The 23,755-nt window shown below is 32.8% G+C and overlaps 2 protein-coding genes across 5 annotated transcripts in view; one reads left to right on the top strand and one right to left on the bottom strand.

The window, feature by feature from the left end:
- LOC148623618 (ESF1 homolog) overlaps positions 1-4,779 on the bottom strand; it is a 29,461-nt gene extending 24,682 nt beyond the window's left edge. Inside the window, exons 1-2 of one of the 2 annotated variants that reach the window (XM_088565561.1) lie at positions 4,638-4,779; positions 2,349-2,610 (exon numbers count right to left, since the gene is read on the bottom strand). In XM_088565561.1, coding sequence (XP_088421687.1) covers positions 2,349-2,610 — 262 coding nt within the window. In that variant the 5' untranslated portion in view covers positions 4,638-4,779. Of the gene's footprint in view, positions 1-2,348; positions 2,611-3,428; positions 3,624-4,637 lie in introns of those variants that run through there. The other variant, XM_088565562.1, reaches the window with a different exon arrangement.
- Positions 4,661-22,158, top strand: LOC148623617 (GRIP and coiled-coil domain-containing protein 1-like). 3 transcript variants are annotated; one of them, XM_088565559.1, is made up of 11 exons: positions 4,661-4,723; positions 8,086-8,188; positions 8,950-9,071; positions 10,123-10,155; positions 11,779-11,913; positions 12,913-13,002; positions 16,079-16,207; positions 16,938-17,132; positions 18,444-18,810; positions 19,805-19,947; positions 20,716-22,158. In XM_088565559.1, exons 2-11 carry the CDS (start codon positions 8,104-8,106, stop codon positions 21,526-21,528), a joined length of 2,112 nt encoding a protein of 703 aa, XP_088421685.1. In that variant the 5' UTR covers positions 4,661-4,723; positions 8,086-8,103; the 3' UTR covers positions 21,529-22,158. The 3 variants fall into 3 exon arrangements, with proteins under 3 accessions (XP_088421685.1, XP_088421684.1, XP_088421686.1); XM_088565558.1 differs by lacking the exon at positions 4,661-4,723 and adding an exon at positions 4,800-4,925; XM_088565560.1 differs by lacking the exons at positions 4,661-4,723; positions 10,123-10,155 and adding an exon at positions 4,800-4,925.
- The last annotated feature ends 1,597 nt before the right edge of the window (positions 22,159-23,755 follow it).

Raw genomic sequence — 23,755 nt, 5'->3', positions numbered from 1 at the left:
AAGTAATTTTCAAAGTCTCACTGTGAATTCCCAGGACAAATGACATCTTAAAGCTGCATACCGTTGCGAAGCTTGGAAAATAAGGCTTCCAAAATCATTATGCTAATGGTACGATCATAGTAGAAATTCTTCACAAAATTTACTTGAATAAATAATACTGAAAATCCACATTTTTACCTGTTCTGCTAACTGACAGCATGGAGGCAAATTACTCACACATGTAAACAATATTCATACACTTTTGTAGTTAATTACATATATGATTTTAAAGTACACATTCTCAGCTTTATTTTGACTACTTTTAATCATAATACACACAAATAATGCACTTACAATGCATATGTCTAGGTTCAGTATGTTTTTGGTACTACATAGGGGGGTGGCCATTTGACCCGGAAGTGGTTAGTGAGACCTAAGATAGGTCTTGATCAGTTTTGTTTGTTGTTTGTTGGGGTTTAACGTCCGAGCAGCAATATTTCAGTTATATTCAGACGATGAACATGAAATTGATGTTAAAATGAGCATGAAATGATGATGAAATGAAAAAGGGATGGGACACAAGGACAATGGGGTCGACAAATTTTGATTGCCACTGGAAATAGGGAGAGTTGGGTAGGGTCAGGCAATTTAGCCTCCTGTGGCGGAGCCCTATGGTTCCTACTCTGGGAGAATACCACAGTAGGGTTCTTTAACGTGCAAGGAACGTGGCATCTTTCCCAACATGGTGCACCACTATGGTTTGCAGTCAGGTTTTCCATATTATAGCCTGACAACCCCGGCATGTAACACGCCTGGGGTACCCCATTCTGTGGGCAGAGCGCCCTAGCCCCCGGCTAGGGTTCTGAGCACTATTTAGTCGCCTTTTACGACAAGCTTAGCACTGCTGCAGGCCTATTCTTTTAACACCCGGACCTGCACGGGGAAGGTCTTGATCAGACAGCACCTACTAAATCCCCTCTCAGTCAACAGAAAATAATGCAGAAACTAGACAGAAAGGAGGTTGGCCACATTGGCATAGTCAACTGTAGAATGTTGCACTCTGTAAGCAGTTGCTGCATGATATCTTACTGCTGGGTGGTAATTTTTTAGCGACCTTTGACCCCAGATCATGAGCAGAATTGAAGACGTTCGTAATCATTGTAATTTTGTTTCAAGAAGAAAAGAGAATCGTAAAATAAATATTGATCATTGATTAATACTTTCTAATTGTCCGCTATTGCGTTAAAATTAATTGAAATCCATGAGATGACCAGTCACACATCGGAGACATTGTTTTTGTGTGCATTTAAATTTCTAAAAATAGATGGCTATATATGTTGCGAGATTCGTGAAGGGTTTGTATTTATATAGGAGTAAAAATCGGTCGGTATCCATTAAAGATCGAAATCACTTAACATGATTAATCCTTAAAATAAGGATATATATAAGATATATTTTAAACATACTTAAAATCAGAAACGTCTCGAGTCAACTTTTTTCGGTGATCGAACACGATTGGCTGAAATTGAGTGAGAACCCTGGGATTATCTTTTGTGGTCCTAATGATCAACAATTGATAAATTGTTGTTATTTTAAAGGGTTATTAACGATGCACATATCAAGGATGCCAGGTTAACAACAATAGAATGTATTTCACACCAAGTTGATTAGGTAATTACCAAGCTTGGGGTCATAAACTTGCATAGCGTAAGGCCAGGTGAAATTACGTAACTTTTGATTGACAGTTTTTAACAACATTTATATTTAAGGCAACGAAAATTTATCTGAAATGCTTTTTGAATGGAAATTTTTTTTGTACACTTTTCAAATTTTAAGTGACGAAAACGATCTAAAACATTTTCTTCATTTATGAAATCCTTTCTTAAATGGCGAAAAATGATGAGTGCTAGCTAAATCACTGAATAACCCCATATCAATCCCAGCTTGGCACCTTTTGGTACAATTTTAGAGATCCATTCACTTATAGTGAAGTTATAGTTGGGATATCCTGAAAATATTTGCATCCTGTGATATAATTCACAGATCCAAACACTTATACTCAAGTTACAGGTATTGTCTGGTTACAAAATTGTCTATGGATGTGGACAACAATCACAGCATGATACTGTAATACAACCACAATTTTTTTCTGTGATCTTATATAAAAATTACCTTTACTTTAGATCCATAAACCTATCAATAAACTAAAATATGCCTTGAGTAAAATACTGAGTTTGATCATCTTCCTTTTAAAACCATTCATTAGTTTCCACTACATGGTGTATCTGGCTAAAACACTGATCTTAAAAACTATTTTTGTGACATATTTATGCCTTATATATAATTCTTCAATAAATTCAAGTGTTTACCTGATTTCTCTTCACTGGCTGGTAAGTTATCATCGCTGTCCTCATCAGATATATCATAGTACTTCCTAAAATCTTCATTAGTTGTTGTATCCACCGGTCTTCCACGCTTGTCCACTGAGTACTTTAATTTGAACTTTTTATCTGTGAACATGTCTTTAAAACGTTTGTCAATTTTGACTTTCCTTTCCTTTTTCTGCATCCTACGGAATCTTGGATCATTTCCAATTCTGGAAAATCTGTCATCTTTTTTTATGTCATCCATCTAAAATATCAAAACAATTTTTTTAAAATAACTTTAAACAATATAACTTTTACTTTTAAAAAAATGACAGTATGTACATGTAGTACAGTACTGTACTGCTCAAGTGTAAAGGTATTCCAATATAATGGGTATGATTGGTATATATACAATTCAGCCCTGAAAATAAAGTTACAAAGTTAAATCTGGGTTTTGCATAACATTTAGTTTGAAAATGTGTGCTTAAGTTACTCTGCCAGCACAACTTTTTTGCAGACACTGGTTATCGACATATAATGTGGAAACCAAAGTTCAAAATAGAGCCAAAATTTTTAAATACTTCCAAATTGGGAGAAAACAATTGATTTCATTACATTTTTCTTTGCAGGAGATTTTGGTCAAATATTTCAACAACATAAAAATAACAACACGCTGATTAAATCAATACATTTTTTTACCAAAATACTAAGTTTGGTGAAGCATGTGGTCCATATATCAAGACTGAAAAACCACCTACAAATCTCCAAATTTCATAAAAATTATATGAAAGTTGCATAGAAGTGACATTTTGTAATGTCAATTTGATGCTTGTGAAATTTGTAACAGCTTGTAAACTATCTTTTTTGTTCAAGTTTTGTCATCTATTAAGCACAAAAATACATCAATATGCATTTTAGTGTGTAAGCTAAGTATTTAGGAAATAACAGAGCCAGAAACTTGTATTAACAAATGTATCCCTTTATATATGGTCACAAGTACATGATTTGTTGATTGTAGTTTTAACATCCTAATACAGGTGTTTCATGCATATAAGAATGAGAAGTAGTCATTCTATTTCTTACATGGCTGAGAAGCAGTGACAACCGAAGTCTTTGGTAATGGTATACATGTATCTCTGTCTTTGAACCCAACACCCCATTTCTGCAAAACTTGATTGAAACTCAGCGTACATGTATGATACACTGAAGATGCTCACGGCTCCAATGACATTGCAGCAAATGATGATGCTTTTGAGAAAACACTTGAACCTAGATTAGAGTCTGAGCTAAATTTCAATAAAATATTATATTTTTCATTCACATTTTACACTTCTAGTTTTACATACTTTGTTTCTATTATTTGTGTTATGACCATTTACTGTAAATGTGTTAGAACAAATAAAAATATTGAATATTGAATTGAATTTAAAATTAAACAATATCAGTATGTTACAGAACTGTACAATCAAACTGTAAAAGTATTCAAATAAATTTGTATAAAGATATATGGTCCAGGATACATACATGTAATTAGTATAGTTATCTTGTCAATAGTAACTAGTCAAATAACTTTCTATTCAAATTACATCATGTACCCTAGGACGAACAGTTTTATAACTTCACCAATCCAAGAATATTTTCACAAGTTCAGGACAGGCAAACCCTCCTTATTAAGAACCAAGAAGTTAAATTTTTAAACATGATGAAAATTTTGACTTGCTTAACGAATGAATGAATGACAAGGGTCATCAGTCATCATTATTGTTTTGGGTAACCTGGTCCAGTGGAAAGCAAAGGTGAAATTCTTGGTCATGTGTACATTTAATGATAATCAGACTAATGTTAAGAATGCCTAGTACATGGCACACGATAAACCTATTAACTTTAAGATATTGTACTTTGTTGGTAGAAAATCAATACCAAAATATGTATTTAATTTGGCTTGCATATAGGGGTTTTTAGAGTAGTCAGTGGTGCACATCTCAAAAATAAAAAGAATAATACATGATGTATGTGACTTTGAGATGAAAACACCCCAGACCAGCACACATTTGTTCTTTGTTTGAAAAAAAAAATGGAATTTGCAATTGGCATACATCAGGTCCAGATGACCAGAAACTGGCAGAATTGGGAGAATATGATTTTATATTTTGAATTTTTGTTGTTTCAAATCGAATATTCAGATAAAAGTCATGTCGCTAACAACAAAAGTTGTGAATAGAGTGTTGAAACAAACGTTTTGACAATGAAGTGCAAAGCTACATTTTTTTTTGTAAGCGAAGTAAACGTTACCTTTCACGTGTTGGTCTTTCGGAACTGTTTCTTGTTTACATTTTTCACTTCCGGTAGAGCATACATAAGTTGCTAATCTTTACAATGTATGTACCATCTTTTTCTCGAACTTTTCTACACTGAAAAATCGTTTAGCTTTTCAGAAACCATTGAAATACTATTCTTTTTTAAAAGTCACCCTTTCTCCTCGAAAAGTATTTGCCAACGTACTTCCGGTTACCTTCGAGGTATATTGGATTTATTCTTACTACATGTATCGTTACCAGAACGATGTTTTCATCTGTTTAGGTAATACAGTCCTTTCACAATATATTATGAATATATACATGTACCTGTGGGATACCTGTGGGATCGTTAGGGGCTCTTCTGGAGGTATCCTTGTTAGCCCACAGGCAGGAAAATCTGGTAAACCACAAGGCTAGAGTAGGTGCTTGGGAACCTGGACACATACTCTAGGATACTCCAGAAGCTATTTTGGATGCTGGCATCTCTGCCACTATATCCAACTCTTATTGACTGTCCATTCAGCTAGACTTTCTTCCTACAATCACTCCAATGTCTTTTAACTTTTCCTTCATCCTCTTACAGATGATTTTGTCAAGATTTTCCCTCTTTTTATTTGTGACGTTCATTACCTTATATTCAAAGAATGGAATTTGAGTAGTTAAGTATGGAACCATTTTTGCAAATTGTCTAAATCTTGTTGCAGGCCCTTATTGTGTTTTCCTTTCACTTCTTTGTACAATTTCATGTCATGGCCTCAACACAATCTGGCAAATTGTTGATGTATATCACAAATAGTATTGGTCCTAGGACACTACCTTGTGGTATACCACTTGTGGCATTTTGGCATGCAGATTCTGATCCATTTACCGACACTCTTTGTTTTCTCTTTGATATGATGTTTCTGACCCAATTTATTGCTGGCTTTCCAATGCAGTAGCTGTTCAATTTCCCTGTAAGATGTCTATGTGGCACTTTGTCAAATTCTTCCATAAACTCCATGTATACATAGTCTATACAACCACCATTGTCAATTATCTCCATCCATTCGTCCATTACTTTGAGTAATTGCTATTGTATTGTTGATTTCCTTCAGTGCCTTTGGATGTAATTCATCTTGCCCCATGGATTTATTAGGATTGACAAATGTAGTCCATCTAACAACTTTTTTACATTCTTTTCTTCAAACCAAATGTAGTTTCTCTATATTCATGTTTAATGGCTTTTGAATCTAAAATTGGTATTTAATTGCTTGGTTGTTAGTGAATACACTACTGAAAAAGTTTGCCAATACTTCACCTTTATCTTGGTCATTTTTTGTTGTTGTTACCTCCCCATTGTCTTGTGTGTACATGTGGGCTGAAACCCACAGTGAAGTTGATAACAAGTCCAGCTCCATAACCAATTGGTCACCATGTCCACAACAAGATTAGTTAATTTCCAATTAAGGACTCCTTATTTTACACCTTGCCACACAAGGTGATCTGGGCAGTCTAATTGCACTGGCTGAAAAGTGGTGTTCTGAATTAAATCCTCAGGATTCTTGATGCAAACTATTGAGTACTTCATTTGGTCGGTTTTGTGTTGTCATACAATTACACGTTTTGTGTTGTTTTTTGATTCTTAATGATGTTCGTTGTGATGCAGTCTATGTAATTTTTTGCTCTAATTTGCCTTTTGGGTTTTTGAAATTTGATTAATTGCTCTTGTGGAAGCTTTGGTACATGTATCAACCCCACAACCACTTGGAAATAGAAAATCTGCTGGTGTTGTTGTTGTCTGGTTTGTTAAGTTGGTAATTCGAGGTCTTTTAGCATTTTAGTCAGGCATCCCACGTCTCTTGATTTATAGTTTTTTGTGATAAAACAAACCCCCTTCCTTTGGATGGATTCAAGTTTGTTTATCTCTGTTTGAGTGTATCGAACCCAAATGATTGTGCTGTACTCCATTATAAATCTTCCTAACACTATAAATGCTGTTTTTAGGCATTCCCTCTGATAGTGTTGGAGGTTACGTTGTAGGAATCCTAGTGTTGAATTTGCTTTGTTACATACATTATTTATCTGTTCTCTCCACTTAAGATCTTGATTTTGCAAGCGAAGGTAAGGGTTTGATGAAACTTGTTTTTGTATATGGTTGTTCAAGTTATAGAAATGGTGGCTTTTCTTTTTGAGGTTTATTATGTTACATTTTTCCAGCGATTCAAGGTCCTCTTGTAGTTTGTTATGGTCATTTTGGTTTCTGATTTCCCAATATAGCACACAGTCATCCGTGAATAGCTGCATGGACGAGTTGACTGCATTGTGCAGATCATTTATTTGACACCAGTATTGGTCCTGTGCCCTTGGGTACTCCTGATTCTACTGTTGCATATTTAGAGAATTATGTGTTACCCTCTGAAAAGTTGTGCGTCCCTGCCACTGTCTGTCTGTCCATAGGTCTGTCCTCTTTCCAGATGATAACTTGAGAATGGATACATAACTTTTTTTTCAAACTTTAGGCAGTTGTTAAGTACCATGAAATACAGGTTAAGTTCAGTTCTCAGCCAAATCCAAAATGTAGTTTCAAGTTAAGCGATTTTGAACATTTTGCAACCCCCTTTCTACCATTACACAGTGGCTGGGAATCACTATAAAGAACATTCCATTAATGCCTAATTTAAAAGAGGTATGTTGAATGACAAAACAATGAATTAATTAGATACAGATAATTCTTATTTTATAAGATTATAGTACTCCTCTATTGTAGTTATTATTTTTACCATACTGATGTGTTTATGTTCATATTTTATATGCAAATTATTTGTGCACATTTAATTCAGTGTCTGAGTAAGATATACATGCTATAAATATGATGGGGACATAACTAGTAGGTTTAAACTGGTCTGGAGGTGGAATGTCAATTAACTGCTAGCAGTCCTTAGTTCGTACATTTGTGTAATTTATATTCAGTTTCTTTTTTCCATTCAGCATTGTAACAAGGGACTCTGACCTTTTTGAACTGATATTTAGGTGTGCTATATTGTGTTACATTTTTTGCACAGTGGCCATATTTTAAAGGGGGAGGGTTGTGATCACGCCAAAGTACTTAGCCTATTGGCTAAGTCTGGAATTTCTGGCCTCTGTATGCCTTGTTTCATTTTCATCTTTAGTTTATTTTTATGTTACTTGAGTATGTAGGGGCAACTATTTCACTGTACCTATGTATCATGATCTTTTGGGGTGAGCTGCAGCCTGCCCTGCGGTATGAGGTTTTCCTCATCATTCATTGAAGACTAATGGGTGCCCTTTGGCTGAATTTTTCATCCTGATGGGGTTGTTGTCTCTTAGATATATATGTGCACATGTACACCTTACATATTCTGGTGTCCATTCTTTCATGGATGTCCACATTTTTTTTCATTATAGATCTAATTCTGATTATAGACTTATTTATATTTTACTAGATTGGTTGAATAATAAAAATGGATAGAGTTACAAGGTCAGAACTAGTCAAAACAGTTGAGGCTCAGCGAGAAAAACTCCAGAGTTACAAGGCCAAGCTTAGAGGTGAACTTCATGCATTAGAGATACATCTAGCTCTAATTCCTTTAGGGACACTGAATTCAAATTAATGAATTTAGGTCATCTTGACCAAAATTAAGTCATAATATTCACGTAACAAGCAAGAGTATAAGAAAACTAGAGCGAACAAAAAAGGGACACAATTAATTAGTAGTTTGCTAGAAATTTCAACCCTTTAATATTATAGAATTTTTTTTTTAAATCCAATGATTTAGATAAATTTAATAAGACCACAAAGGAAAAAGGTCAACATATTATAAAATCAGGCTATATGAATGAAGTCCCTGATCAAATAAAACACCTATTTCTGGAGTAGTAATTTATAACTTCGCATAATGAAATGAGACTAATGGTTTTAGATCCTGGCTAGAAGTTGCTTTATACATGCATCAAGAGTGAACTGGGGTACATGTATGTTGTGAATGAAGGTTACTTTGATGAATTGACAAAGATAACTCATCAGTGGACTTACTGTCATATTTAAAAAAAGATCATTGTTTGCTGTAATTCAGCAAGCCTTAATTGTTGTGTATTTACAATCTCTCTAGTAGCAATCATCTGTTGAGAGCATCGCTTGATTTTATCATACTTAAACTTTAACCAGATTAAAGGTTAATACCTAGAATCTGACTATTTTTAAAAAAGAGTCATCATAGAGCATTTATTGTACATGTATTTGAAAAATCCAATATATTGAAAAACTGTCAAAACATAATATACATGTATAATTTTATGATTGACAACAGATGTTGTAGAAGCTTACAAAGGTGTTGTCAAGGAGAAGGAAGCATTAGAAGCTAGTATTCAAGCTCTCAGCAATAGTAAACAGGAAGCCCCTGCACAAGATCCACTCAATGTCAGTCATGAGGTAATACTTAAGAAATAAATCACAGAAATTCCATTTTATTATTGTTTTATCATGGGCTGGCCATTTATGTCATTATTTAACCCTGATCGCTCTGGGTAAAACAATGTGGCATAAATGGCCAGCCTGTTGTAAAACAATGATAAATAGAATTTCCTTGATTTATTTCAATTCTAATAGGACTGGTATCTTCATATTGTTGAATAGACATAGTTTATGTGTTGCACAAAGTGTTGGTCATGTGTTTATTACTTTTTTACCATTGCTTTGGTCTAATGAGCTTTGAAGTATGTCATATTAGAATTATCATTTTACCCTCTTTTATAAGATTTATGGCTAAACCAAAATGTTTTTTTTCAGTGGTTTCTATTGGAATCAGTATGAATTATAATTTAGTAGTTATACATGTACCCTTGTTTGGGGAGGATATACAGGAATCAACCTGTCCCTTCATTCATCTGCTCAATTTATACTTATCTTGTAAGTGCAACTCCTTCTATACCGCAATTATAAAGGGACTTTGATGAAATTTTATATATAAGAATATAATTATTGTCTTTGTTTCTAAAGGGAGATACTGGTAATTACTGTAGGGTTTCACATAAACACAACTCCTTCTAAACCACTAAAGTGATTTTAATGAAATATATTATGTGTTATATGCAGATATGCATAATGGAATGTAGTTACTGTTGCAGCTCTTCTAAGGGAGGTAATCCAAATGAAAGGTTTACATGTTCAAAACATGGTAAGCTCAACTCCTCCATAGTCCATTAAGGGATTTTGATGAAATTTTTAGGAAAGACGGGCAACATATTAAGATGTGCATAAAGTAACATTAATATTATCAGAGGACTTCAAAGTGAAATCATCTAACACGGATTTTACAGTTAACTTATACCTCAATTTGAAGCTCACTGTATTTCAGGTTAAATTGGATTCCTGTACATATATAAATCTGTGATGCTTCATGTTCAGATGTTAACATTTTGCTTAATATTCCTTTTTCTTCCTTACATGTACATGACAAGAACTATGAATTTATACATTGTAGAATTTAGGGCTTATTACTTTGTTTACTTCAGAGGTGAGTTTTATTGTGGGAAAATGTCCTATCAATGATGTTTTGATTTGTTTTGCATTGTCTAACTCTAGGGTCCAAAGTGGGGGAGAGGATATTTGCTTTGTTGAATTTAATGGCCAGAATCCATATAATTGTTGCCTTATATATCAAATGTGTGTGTAGTATTGCTTGAGCAAGCAGAGAAAAGAAATTTTGAAAGCTAGTTTGTAAAGTACGAACAAATTTTTGGTAAAAATGCCACCCCTTGTAAATGCTGTGAGAAAGCTGACTTATCTAATGTTGATTATGAGAGTTACTGATGCCAGTCAAAACCTTTTCCATTCACAACCAGGATCTGCATTTTTATTTATTAGGTTTTTTTTCTTTTATGTAAGTCAGTGTAAATTCTTTCAAATGTTTTATATATGCTCAAAAGATTAATTTATTTTGTATAATTTTTATATGATTGCAAAAATTGTAGAATGTTGTCCAGAAAAAAAAACCTTTTCATAGCACTAAACAAATGCTAATGTTGGTTGACCCAGTCTAATTTTGAAACTTTCAAATAAAAGGTGTAGCTTGTGAAAATATTGATTGTGGGAAGTAAAGTATTTGTACATAGGTAGCATCAATATTTGTGCATGCTTTAACATGCTTTAAGCTACTGGAAAGGTTTAGATTCTTGTCAGATTAGCTTCTCTCCTTTGTACTAGCTGGCTCTTTCTCAAAAATGAAAAATATTTTGCTTGCACTTTAAGAGTATAAGTCATGAACAAATGAGCAGGGTAAAGGGCAACTTATATTTTGCTACTTTTTACTTTTCCTGCAGCTGTAAAGTGCCTGATGTTATGAAAAACCTGTTTTTGGCAGTTATTTTTTGGGGGGAACACACAAAATTCGTCATTGAAACTGATTTTTATTATTATGTAACCATAGCTACAAATTTTTATGACATAATATAAAGGAATATTTCACAGATCTCCACAAGATTTGAAACATATATTCTTTCAATAGGAAAAGAAATGATTGATTTGCTTGTCGGAGCATCTAAAAATAGCTTTGTTTCTACAAACAGATCTTAAGTTATCTGCTGTGGCCTGTCTACATTTGTACAAATATTGGATGCCACCTCTAGTGTATCCCCATAAGTTTCATTCCACAAAAGGAAGGCTGAGATTAATTTGGATATAAAACAATTAAACAACTTTCACTGCTCACAACTGTTGAGGGGTTTATTACTGTGGCTGTGTCAAGCTGCACCAGTGTGAAACTTTTATTCTGTATGTTGATTATAAAATAATATTTTGTATAATCCTTAAATGTGCTGAAGCAGTTTAAATTGTGAAATGAGCTTTGTTTCAGTAAAACTTTTCCAGCAAAATAATTGTAACAGAGTAACAAAATTTTATGCTTTTATCCCAGCTGTGTCTTGAGTGCTTAAAATTTATCTCATTATTCCAGCAATGTCTTCCTTTCCTTTTCAGTTAAATGGGATTTTATTACCTCCTTTTTATGTCCCCTGTAATTTGTACATATTTAATCTTGACTTGCACTTTAAAATAAGTAGTTTGTAATAAGGTCCTTATTTTTTATACATTAACTACATGTATTTCTAGAGGAGAAAGTATAACTGTTGTTTACATGTAGGATGAAGGCACCACAGAAGAGTCCCATGGATCTTTACAGAACCAAATACAAACACTATCAACATCATTGTTCACACTAACACAGGAGAAGTCCAAAGTGGAGGCTAGCTACATTGCCGATAAAAAAAGATTATTGGTAAATACTTAGAATTAAGATAAACACATGATATTACTACAAGCTACTGATTACTTAGATGTGTTGTAAATTATTAGAAATAACATAAATATAGGATGAAGGCAGAAGGTCCTTGAATTAATCCTATATATTTGTTATTTTCAAATATCTTTTAATCTAGCTTATTTTCTGTCAATTAATATCTCAATTTATTACTTTATGGAAACATAAATCTATACAGCATGAGACCAAAAATACATCTTTATTGTATCTTCCTAAATAAATTGTCTTTGTGGTCTTCTGGTAACATGCTCTCTTCATGGAACTGGCTAAGTTATAGCCAAAAGCTAAAGAATGAATGTGGACACAACTAGTTAGTTTGAAATCAGAATGAAGTGATCAAGTGGGATGATGTGTCTACATATGGACTATTGCTTTCGGTGAGCTAATTAATATAACAATAACAATTAAAATCCTGCTCAACTTATTAGACTGGTCAAACACAGGGTCTGTTTGATTGATCAATAATTTTAATCTTGAAATGCATAAAATATAAGCCACAGGACATAAAATTACACTCAATCATCCATTTATCAGAAATCAATGGGTATCATGATAAGTAGACATTGATTCACACTTTAAATTATAACAGTGATGACAGTGATTGATAAATAAGTATTACAAGGAAAGAGCATATTTTCATTTTTCAGTGCACTGGGTGTAAAAAGGTCTCTAAAAGAATCCCCTCTATATCATATTGCAATGAAGATTGTTACCAATGGTTATACGGTGAAAGTACTTATATTTGTGAGGTACTAATTATCTTGGATTGTTGTGGTTGACACAAACCACAAAATCAAATTCCTGACAAATTACTTACTTTTTTTATTTATTTCTGATAATGGAACATATCATACAATGAGTTCAAGAATCCATGAACCAATGATTTCTCTACTATCCACAAAAATTGATATCCACAAATGAAAGTGCTGTCACAGTATTCTTAATGATCTATTTCAGTCAGAAAATGAAGAACTTAATAAGAAAATACTTGATCAACAGGAAAAGTCATCTCAGCAGATACAAAGTCTAGAAGAACAATTACAAGAAGTATGTACACTAAGTTAATGAATAGTGTAAATAAAACCATTATTTCTCTTGGTTCTTAGGTAGAAAGGAATCTCTATTAAAATTCTGGTGCATATAGTGCAATAATTTCTAACATATTAATTTATTTAATTATTTTTAATTTACAATCCCTGAACCGATCCGCACAATGTGAATGATTTGACGGATCAATGACTGCTGACGGAATGATAACCAATGACGTGTGACAGATATGATTGCAGTTAAGTTGTGTAAAATGGCAGATGATCCGTTAAAAATAAAACAAATGTAAAATAAAACTATGAATTGATGTTTTAATCTACTTTGTTATGTTTATATGTGTAAAATTGACAGATAAAACAACAGAATCTGTAAAATATATTGACCTCTCTGTGGTCACGTGATACGATCACCGGTTTAAAAGATCGCTTTGACAGATTGATGACTGATCAGAAACTGATTGGTGACCAATGACTGATCACAATTTTTTGTTGCATGGACCGGTTCAGGTACTGCACCCTGCTCCGTAGGATACAAATGTAGATAATACTGTTTCCCTTGTCCATCCATTTGTCAGTCTTATTTCTTCTTATAACAAACTTTTACTGTCAAAAACAGGATTTTCCTTTTTCTGCCATTGCTTTTCACTGCCACTTGACATTTTGACACAAGCTTTTTATTTGTTTGCCATATACAGGTAGTCAGTTTGAAAGTGGGTTTAGGCAATAGCAACTTCCTGTTTGACAAATCATACTAATATTTTGACCATAATTATATTTAACTTTGAGTAGTTGTATCATTATTTGGCATTGGATTGCAGATTTCTCGTGTCTCTTGAAACATAACTGTGATTTCTTTAGATTGAAAATTTGTGAAGCTTTAATACTCCAGTACATATTGACATCACTGATGAGGATTCCTTACAGATTTAACTTTGTGTTTAGGTCAACCATTATTATAAGCACAAAATCTCAAAAAGTAAAGATAGTGCTGAACTTGAATTTTGTACACTTATTTTTACCATTTGAAAATGTGCATATTAAATTTTGGATAATTTTGATAAATAACTTTTGTAAAAACATTTTCATGAAATATCACTGATTATGATAATCAGGATTTATCTAATCATAGCTGGGTTACCTAGAATTTTTCTTAAGTAATTTATTTCAAAATACTTATCTGCATTATCAAAATAATTATCAATGGGTAAATGGCTGTTAGACATTATTGGGATAGGGTGCATCTTACTCAGTACATGAACTGCATTGATTTCATTAACTGCTTTACTATCAATTATTCATCAAATAATATGATGACAAAAACAGATTCAGGCCAAGCAAATGATTTCATGCTGATTAATTCAGCAATATGATAATACCCTGCCTTATACAGATAGAGGGACATTGTAATGGTATCTGTCTGTCCATATCATTCTCCTGATACTGCTTGGTCAACTACTTCCACATCAATTTGTGGATAGATTTCCTCTGAAACTGCTTGGCTAATTACTTCTATATTTGGTTTGCTGTATTGTTATTAAGTGTAGGTGTGCATACTCCACCACCATTTTGATTCATCAAACTTTGTAGGTGTTATTGGACTTCTTTTTCAATATTTTTTTTTAATTCTGAATGCATCTCGGCCAAAACCTCTTGGTACACTGCTTCCATATTTGACAGCTAAAATTGATTAATAAATTGCTGTTGATTTAAGCATCCTAGTCTTTGGGGTCCATAGACATTTTATGTCCAGACAATAACAGTATACATATATAGATCTTTATAAAATTGTACAACAAAGTTCCATATCACAAAAGGATTGATTTTGGAGTTGTAACTTAAACTATTTACGAATCAGAGGCAAAAAAGGAAACAAACCTTTTCATGAAGTCTGGGTAATAACTATAAGTAAATAGATTTCTTGAAATTTTACCTCAAGGTGCCATACTATGAAAAGGGAAGGCTGGTATTGATTTTTGGGATGTGACATGAAAGGTTTAGGAATTAGGGCCTCCCAAGCAATTTTATGATGATTTGACAATAACTTGAGTATAAGAAATTGGATCTCTTTGTAGTTGTACCATAAAGTGTCATGCCACTGAAGAAAGGAAGGCTTGGATTGAATTTTGATTTGTGACTGGATCCATTCATGAATAAAGTGTCAAAAAGGGGCCATTTTAATTGTGGTCAAATACTTATCCTGTGTCAAATATTTAACCAAAATTCAGAGACGTATTAAGTTTGAGTGGGGTTTCCATACTTGCCCCTGTACAGGGATTGACCTCCATGGTCATATCAAGCAGCACCTAGTGATGCACTTTAATAAGGAATTAGTGGTCTTTTCTAACTAATAAATTATTTTTACATAATGTAATAGTTTGTCAAATAAACTGATATTGATGGAAAGTATTTTCAACTTGGAATGTTTCTAAGGAAAATTGAGTTCTTGGATAAATTTGTAAAAATAACAGTTTTAGTCTTAATCGATTTAAATACTTGCATATAAATTGTCACCTGCATTGATACTTGAAATAAAACTGTGTGATAATTTTATAATTATGACATGTTAACAAAAGAAAATAATAGAAAAAGGGAAGAAAAAAGTGTCCTCCAGTTGACCACTATACATGATAAAGAATATAATAAATAAGACTTAATATCAGGGTAAAGCAACTATTAACAGTTTTTCAGCAATAACTGTTATATTTTTTCTGTCTATGAAGAAATACCCTCAATCTTTTGGTGCTCACTAAATAGCCTGTGTAGCATGGTATTTTCCGGTGTGCACCACAAGCATTTAGGTTATTTCAAATAGACCGAAAAAGTATAACAGTCATTCCTTACAATTTAATTTTATTATCGAAACTTGAATAAATCATTAAAAAGGGTTGATGACGTCATAGCCACATTACAAAATTTGGTCTATGAGGACAGAATTGTTTATCCAATCAGGAAGTGTGATATTTTGGAAATTGAATTATTTAAATTTAATTGTGAGGTGTGCTAACAGTACAACAAACATGATTGATGTCATAAATGTTATCTCAGTTTTGAATATTTGTTTACCATACTTGTTTTAGCTTAAAAACAAAGTACTAAACCAGCAGAAAGACCGAGAAAAGGAGCAAACAGATCATGCTGTTATGTTACGAGAATTACAGAAATTACTATCAGCTGAGAGAATTGTCAAGGAACAATTTGAAAGTCAGGTACAATAATTTTTAACAGAAGTGAAAGTCAGATAGAAAGTTTAATGACAGATGGAAAAAAAATTGTTGGCTGTAGGTATTCATCAAATTTGACACATGAAAATGTGGAGAAGGTTTATTATTACCAGAGAAGGGTATACACACAAAAAAGACATTAATTGGTCTTCCTGGTAATAAATCATCATTGTATGAACTACATACCAAATTACAGACAACATTGCAAATAGTTTTGCAGAGTGTTCATATTTTGCTTGTATTTTGCCTAGTGGTCTGTCTGAAAATTGAAATTACAAAAATAAATTCCACAAAGTATATACTCTGGGCTGAAGTGCTTACTGGTAGTGCACAACAAGAACTGCCAAAATTTTATAAATTCCCTCTCCTTCAAAATTTCCAAATTTTACACCTGCCATATGATATTATCTATTATATTGATAAGAATAAAGTTGCAGTTGACATGTAGTCAATTTTAACTTGGATTTGTTTCTGTTGACATGGAGTAATTTTTAACCTGGATTTGTTCCTGATCGACACTGACTTTAATTTCATGTAATCAGAAAAAGAATAAATTTACATCCCTTCAAACATTTGAAAAACCTGGCATAACTGATTTCCTGTTAAATGGACAAACTTAACAAAAATGAAATAAAATTCATCTTCCTGTAATAAACGAAATTTAGATTCAGAACAAAAAATCTTTTTTTAGGACAGTATTTAATTACTATTTTAGTTGGAGGATGCTACATCTGCTCTAAGGGAGAAAGAAAAACTGGTACCAAATATATCAGAAGTTTATGAAAAAAGACTGAAGGATGCATCCGATGAATTAATTCATATAAAGGAGAAACTGAGAGAATCAGAGCTGAAGGCTGAAGAACCAAGTCCACAAATGATAGAACTACAAACACAGATAGAACAATTAAAGGTCAGATATTCCTTTATCTGAATTTGTTTGTAGACATTGTTAAGAATCTTCATTTCTTTGCATCCTCATTATTAAGAATTATTTAAATAGATTGTAATTAATTTTTGTCTGTCAAAATTGATTCTTCAAATTATACCCCTTGGTTTTTCAAAAAGTTCTATATTTATTAGATTCCAGATAAATATGGGAAATCTGCCTACCTCAAAAAATTAAAATGTATGTAATAAATATAATCATGTGGTTAATTTTCTTGAGCACCTAACCTTATCACTGTTTCCTACATCATCCTGTAAGTACTAAATTCGAAGGGAGCTAAATGGTATAGAAGTCCAAAATGGTAAAATGAAAATTAAAGATATGATATACAAAGGGCCCCAAAAAATTCTGTAAGGTGGCAGAAATAAATATTCTTCAGCTTTTCCAATGAGCAGGTACGATGGAAGCAGAAGACTGCCATGATAGTTTTTATATGCCTGTCTGTCTAAATGGAACATGTTATGGTAAAACGGTGTTTGTCCTTCCATTTTTCACACTTCACACAATAGCTCATAAATGCTCCCACCAACTGTTGTGAAACATAAGTAAATTATTTCTTTTCAATGATGTGAGCCCCCTTTCAATTTTTATAAATTCTGCTTTTTTGGTTTTTGAGTTATGGGACTATTCATACAAAAATGGGCTGATTTTATGTTTTTCAGACTAAAACTCAAAAAACCCTTGCAACAATGTCAATGTAACATTGGTGAGTTTACTTCTATTGATTTAAGCTCCTTTCTATTTTTGTAAATTTCTAATTTATGGGACTTTGTATTTTACAAACCCAATAGTGTTTGTTCCTCATTTCATGAAACTTTGGAAAAATATTTATGACTGTTGTTTTTTAAACAGGCTTTAGTTGTCATGAATTTCTGATTTTCCATTTATTCATAAAAAGGGGGGATTCCCATAATTGCACAATATCTTCAATATGCTTCAAGCAGTTTTCATGAAACTTTGTTGAATTGTTTTTTTTTTTTTTTTTTTTAATAATTGTAAGCTTCTTTTTGATTTTTATATATTTGGTGTCAAATTTTTAATCATAGTCAAATTCAGAGCTGTATCAACTTTTATATTTGCCCCATCTGTTCAGGATTCAACCTCTGGTGGCGTATCTAGCTGCTCTCCATGAATCATTTTATTGTCATTAACAAACTCCCACCAAAAGTCTGAAACTAATTTGGGTTATGAACTGATGTTTCTTTTGGAGCATTTTAGGTTACACCTGTATCATATTTCAAGTAATTAGTTATACTGTTTGTGTTCAATTTTTAGATACAAAACCAAAACTTGGTGCAGCATGAGCAGAAAAAATTAGATGAATCAGAGAGGAAGTTTCAACAATCATCACATCAAAGTGAAGAAAGGGTGGCAAGTCTAGAAACCAAACTCTCAGATATATCTAAAGTTGTAGGAGAGTATGAAAAACTGAAATGCCAAGACCAGTTATCTATACAGAAACTGAAAGAGAGAGTTATGCAGCTTGACTTAGAGAACACAGCTTTGAGTCAATCTGCCCAACAACAATCTGAATTGCATCAAGATAGTCAGGATCCTACTGTGCTGGCTGACAAAATTCTTCATTTTAAAGACTTGTTGAAGTCTGCCAATAAACAGTCATCACATCCTGTAAAATTAAAAGGTAATGCATTTTTTGTTACTATTATAGTTAATTTATGGAAAGATACTTTGAAGTTATTTTGTGTAATTATTGTACTTTTATGAGACATCACAACATTGTCAACAGGATTTTTTTTGTCTCAGTAGATTTAAGAATATGACTATACATTACTATGACATTTTAATTTTTTCTATGTGCATACATCACCACAATTTTGTTTTAAGTAATAATTACTGAGACACAGTTTTACTTCACTTGTTGATTTGATTTGTTTAAAACCATGGGCAGTGTGCCAGCATGCTATTATTTTCATACTTTGGTCTGTTGCATATTATGGTTATGATATAATTAAGAATCAATACTTTGATAAAAGTACTTTCTAAATATTGCAAAAATAACACATGATGAAACAGAGTCCATACAAAATAGGATTGAAAAAAAGTAAGCTTAGGCATTATATGAAGATGTGCATGAAGGAAGATTATTATTTCTAGTTTTCTTATACCTTTTTATCCTCTCTGCCCTCTCACCAGTGAATTGCAATAGGAATATACTATCAGTGCTGTCTGTCTGTTAGTCTGTTTATCATTAATACACTTTGATAATAATCTGTAATCAACATCCTTATATTGATTTTGACCAGGCATATGTAGCCCTTATGAGTAATGTATATTGTATGTACTTATTATTACCCTTTTGTCACTTATCATCACAAGCGAATGATATTTTCAGCAATAATAAATGTGTTACCTTTCATTTCTGAATTATTAGTATCAAGAACCTATTGATTTTGTGTCATAGGTCAAAGATCAGCATAAAAGAGTCAATCAAGTACAGGAGGTTGTGGGTTTTGACGCAGTACATTTTTATTTGTATTTATGTGGTAAAATAATACAAAGACAATTGCTTCCTGTAAATGTACTACTTTTGTATGAAATCTGTATATTCCTGTGGAAAGGATTTGGTAGACATAAAAATTGCTATTTTTTCATTAATGTTTTTTTTTTTTTAATAGATTTGTTTACTGATAATGATGATTGTTCCTTGAATGACTGTCCATTTTGTGATAAAACGAAACAAGATTATGAGAATGTAAAGGAAGAATTTGAACGATATAAGCTGAGGGCCCAGTCAGTATTGAAAAATAAAAATACAAAGGTATAATCAACTACTATTTATTTCAGATAAATTTTGTTGAATAATGTCTTGCTGTAGCACTGTTTATTGTCAGTATATTTGTATACCCCTTCAGACAAAATTGGGTTTTTTTAGGAATCACTCTGTCTGTCTGTTCAACTCATTAACTGTCCTTACATCTTAGTTGTGCAACTCTTCCTTAAGTTAACCACTGGAAGGATTTTATTAGAAATTTAAAGGAAGGTTTGGCATCAGACTTATATGTGCATGATGAAAGGTAATGATTACCCATGCTTTCAAAGGAACAATGTAACTTAAGTGTTCAATATGTTAGAACTTAGTAATCACTTCTCCTACTAAATCACTTTTATAAGTTATAATAAAATTCAGTAGGTATTTTAGGCATCATGTAGGATTGTGATATTTGCCCCATACCTGCGAAGGGAGATAATATAACTGTAAGGTTTTGCATGTTGTAAGCACTTTGCTGTAACCACGGGATGGATTTTAATGAAATTTATTGGAATGTAAGGTACTCTATGTAGATTTGCTTGAAGAAAGGTATTTGTTGTCCAATGCATGCAAAGGGAGAAAATCCTACTTTAGGGTTCAACTGCTTCAACAATATTATTGTAAGTCCATTTGATTCTCTTTTTGAGCTTGCTCACAATATTTCTAGCTTTTGTATGCTAAAAAGTAGTTCTTGTAGGAAAAGGTTTGGGTTTAAAAGAAATTGAGACTAAATATTGTAATAACTAATTCAAATAAAATACATTTATCAACTTTTAGGACACTGGTCCCAGTAAGGAGGTAGAGACTTTACGTTCCCAGATAAGTGAGCTTAGAGAAAAAATCAAGTCCCTTCGCATTCAGCATGAAGAAGATCGTGAAAAATTAAATCAGAAAGCACAACACTCTCATAAAGCCTTAATTAATATGACAGACAAACATAAACATGATATTGTTCTCCTTGAGGCAGAACATAGACATAAAATGACTGAATTAGAACTTGAAATCAAGAAACAAAGAGACAGAACTGTATCATTACTTGCAGAGAAAGATAGAGAGTTGGATCTGTATAAACACCAGAACTATGAAACAAATCCGTATTATGCACATTTGAGAAATCCGCCTGATGCTGGGGCTTCAGCAGAACTTCCACAGGATGTTAATAGACAGAAAACTGAGGAAGAAGAGGCAGTGTCAAGGCTACTAAAACTTAGAAGTCTGGGACAAAATGATTCTAATATGTTGTTCTTTACACAGGAGCTGGCAAGGAAGGATGTGGAAGTTAATAATCTTAGAAAACAAAAGCACCAGCTAGAGACAACACTTCGTGAGCTTCAGGTAACTGCTAGTACCAAAGAGCAAGATTTTGGTGAAAAAATTGACAACATGAAAGAGGAGATTAGAAAATGTGAACGAGACAAATGTAGAGAGGGTGCTAACCTAGAATATTTGAAAAATGTGACTTACAAATTTTTGATTACAACTGATCCCCATTCAAAACAACAGATGTTAAATGCTATAACTACAATATTACAATTTAGTCCACAAGAGAAGGCTATGGTTCATACTCAGCTTAGGGGATGGTGGAAATAGCTTTAGCAACTTCATATTTCAGGCGTTTTAATATTTAAAACAGGGAAATGCTTAATGGTAAATCTTGGATGTAAAAATTCATTTTTTATTTATATCACAGAGCAAGTTTTTTTGTTGATATATCAAAGTTTTAAATAAATTTATTTTGATCAAATAATTATGGGATTACTAAATTGAAAGAATGAATAACCAAAATATGATCATGAGTTAAATCTCAGAACATTCTTGACACAAGTAATCATTTTTATTTTTTTGCTTGCTCATTAAATAAGCAAAAAAGTTTTATATATATGTATGACCTTTTCAGTAATCTTATTTAACTTTAACGTGTTGAAATGTATTTTAACTTGACCTTAACTAGGTACAATGTAAACATTATTTTATAAAAAAAAAACATGATGTAGAAAATTAAATGCCTAATCCATGTTTGTAAACAGAAGCACATGTTTTGATACAAGTACCTTATATCTGACTTTATTTTTAAAGGCCTATAATAGGTGAAAGATTGCTAAGAAACTATTGTGAATCAAAAGAAATGTAACTTAGTATCACAAGTATTATCTTCATTAGTATGAAATGTGACAATTGCCTGGATCAGAATGTGAACTGAAAAATGATGCACAAACTCTACAGCACTTAATCAAGTCAATCAGCTTTAGATTTTTGAAGATTTGCCTTTGGGAACTACCATTTAAATTAAGGGGCTAGAATTAATTTTGATGAACTTTTAATTATGGGATACTAAAAAGGCAGAACAGGCTATGAGAAAAAATAGAAATTCAGAATCTTTTATGTCAATATTTTATTGTTATATTTCAAAACAAATTTCAGGGCTTTGTGCTGAAGAAAAATTTAGCAGTACCTAACGGTATATTTTCTTTTAAAATATTGGGAAAAATGTATGTACAAATAGAATGATAACTTAATTAACCACAAATTTTATCCCCCAAAATTTTGCTCCTTACTTAGCTTGTCAAGTAATTATAAATGCAAAGCCCTCTAACCTGATTTGTTTTTATCGTCCTCTTTTAAGAGCTTTAAAATATATGTTTTGCTCCGAAAGTGCCACATCACCAGGTAAGCATCAGATTCAGTGGTGGGTCTTCAATCTGGTAACTGAAGATATCGATTCATCTATGAGATAGAATTTCATATTATGAGACGACCATTCAACTTCATTAGTATTTAAAGGCTGAACATATCTCTATCTAAAAAGCTTATTTTGACCACACTCTCGCTCTACTTACGGAACGATAGTAATGTGTGTAATGTATACTCCATAGTAGTCTGGAGATGTTGATGTATTAACGGATCAACTGTGTAGTGTATACTTCATACTAGGCTGGAGATGTTTTTATGGTAACGGGTCAACTGTGTAGTGCATACTCCATAGGCTGCATGGATATGTTGGTGTAGTAACGGATCAACAGTTACTGTTTAATGTATACTCCATAGTAGGCTGGAGATTTAGTAACGAATCAACTGTGTAGTGTTTACTCCATAGGCTGGAGATGTCAGTATAGAAAGGGATCAACTGTGTAATGTATACTCCATAGACTGGAGATGTTGATGTAGTAATGGATCAACTATGGAATGTATACACCATAGTAGGTTGGAGATGATTTAGTAACCGGTCAACTCTGTAGTGTTTACTCCATAGTAGGCTGGAGATGTCGGTATGGTAACGGGTCAACTGTGTGATGTATACTCCATAGGCTGGAGATGTTTACTAAGTAATGGACCAACCTTGTAATGTATATAGGCTGGATATGTTGGTGTAGTAATGGATCAACTGTGTAATGTATATTCCATAGGCTGGATATGTTGGTATAGTAATGGATCAACTGTGAAATGTGTACTCCATAGGCTGGAGATGTTGGTGTAGAAACAGGTTAACTTTGTATAATATACTCCATAGACTGGAGATGTTGGTATAGTAACGGGTCAACTGTGCAATGTATACTCTATAGGCTGGAGAAGTAATCAAGGGAACCAAGGTTATAGCAGTAATCAAAAGAATGTAATTAGGATTGCTTAAAGATAATACGTCATCTATATTGCGGAAACTGAGATTGAAGGATCTAGCCAAACAATATTCTTTCTTTCTGATCAGATCAGCTATAAAGTCAGCCTCATAAGAGTGAAGGAATAGGTCAGTAAGTAAAGGAGCACAATTTGTTCCCATTGGAATGCCGACCGTTTGTTGAAAAACACGTCCACCACACTG

This window comes from Perna viridis, chromosome 2 (assembly GCF_037379345.1).
Source record: "Perna viridis isolate PV_CMFRI_1.1 ecotype Kerala chromosome 2, ASM3737934v1, whole genome shotgun sequence".
NCBI classification, from domain to species: Eukaryota; Metazoa; Mollusca; class Bivalvia; order Mytilida; family Mytilidae; genus Perna; species Perna viridis.
This window is presented reverse-complemented; position numbering and strand designations above follow the sequence as displayed.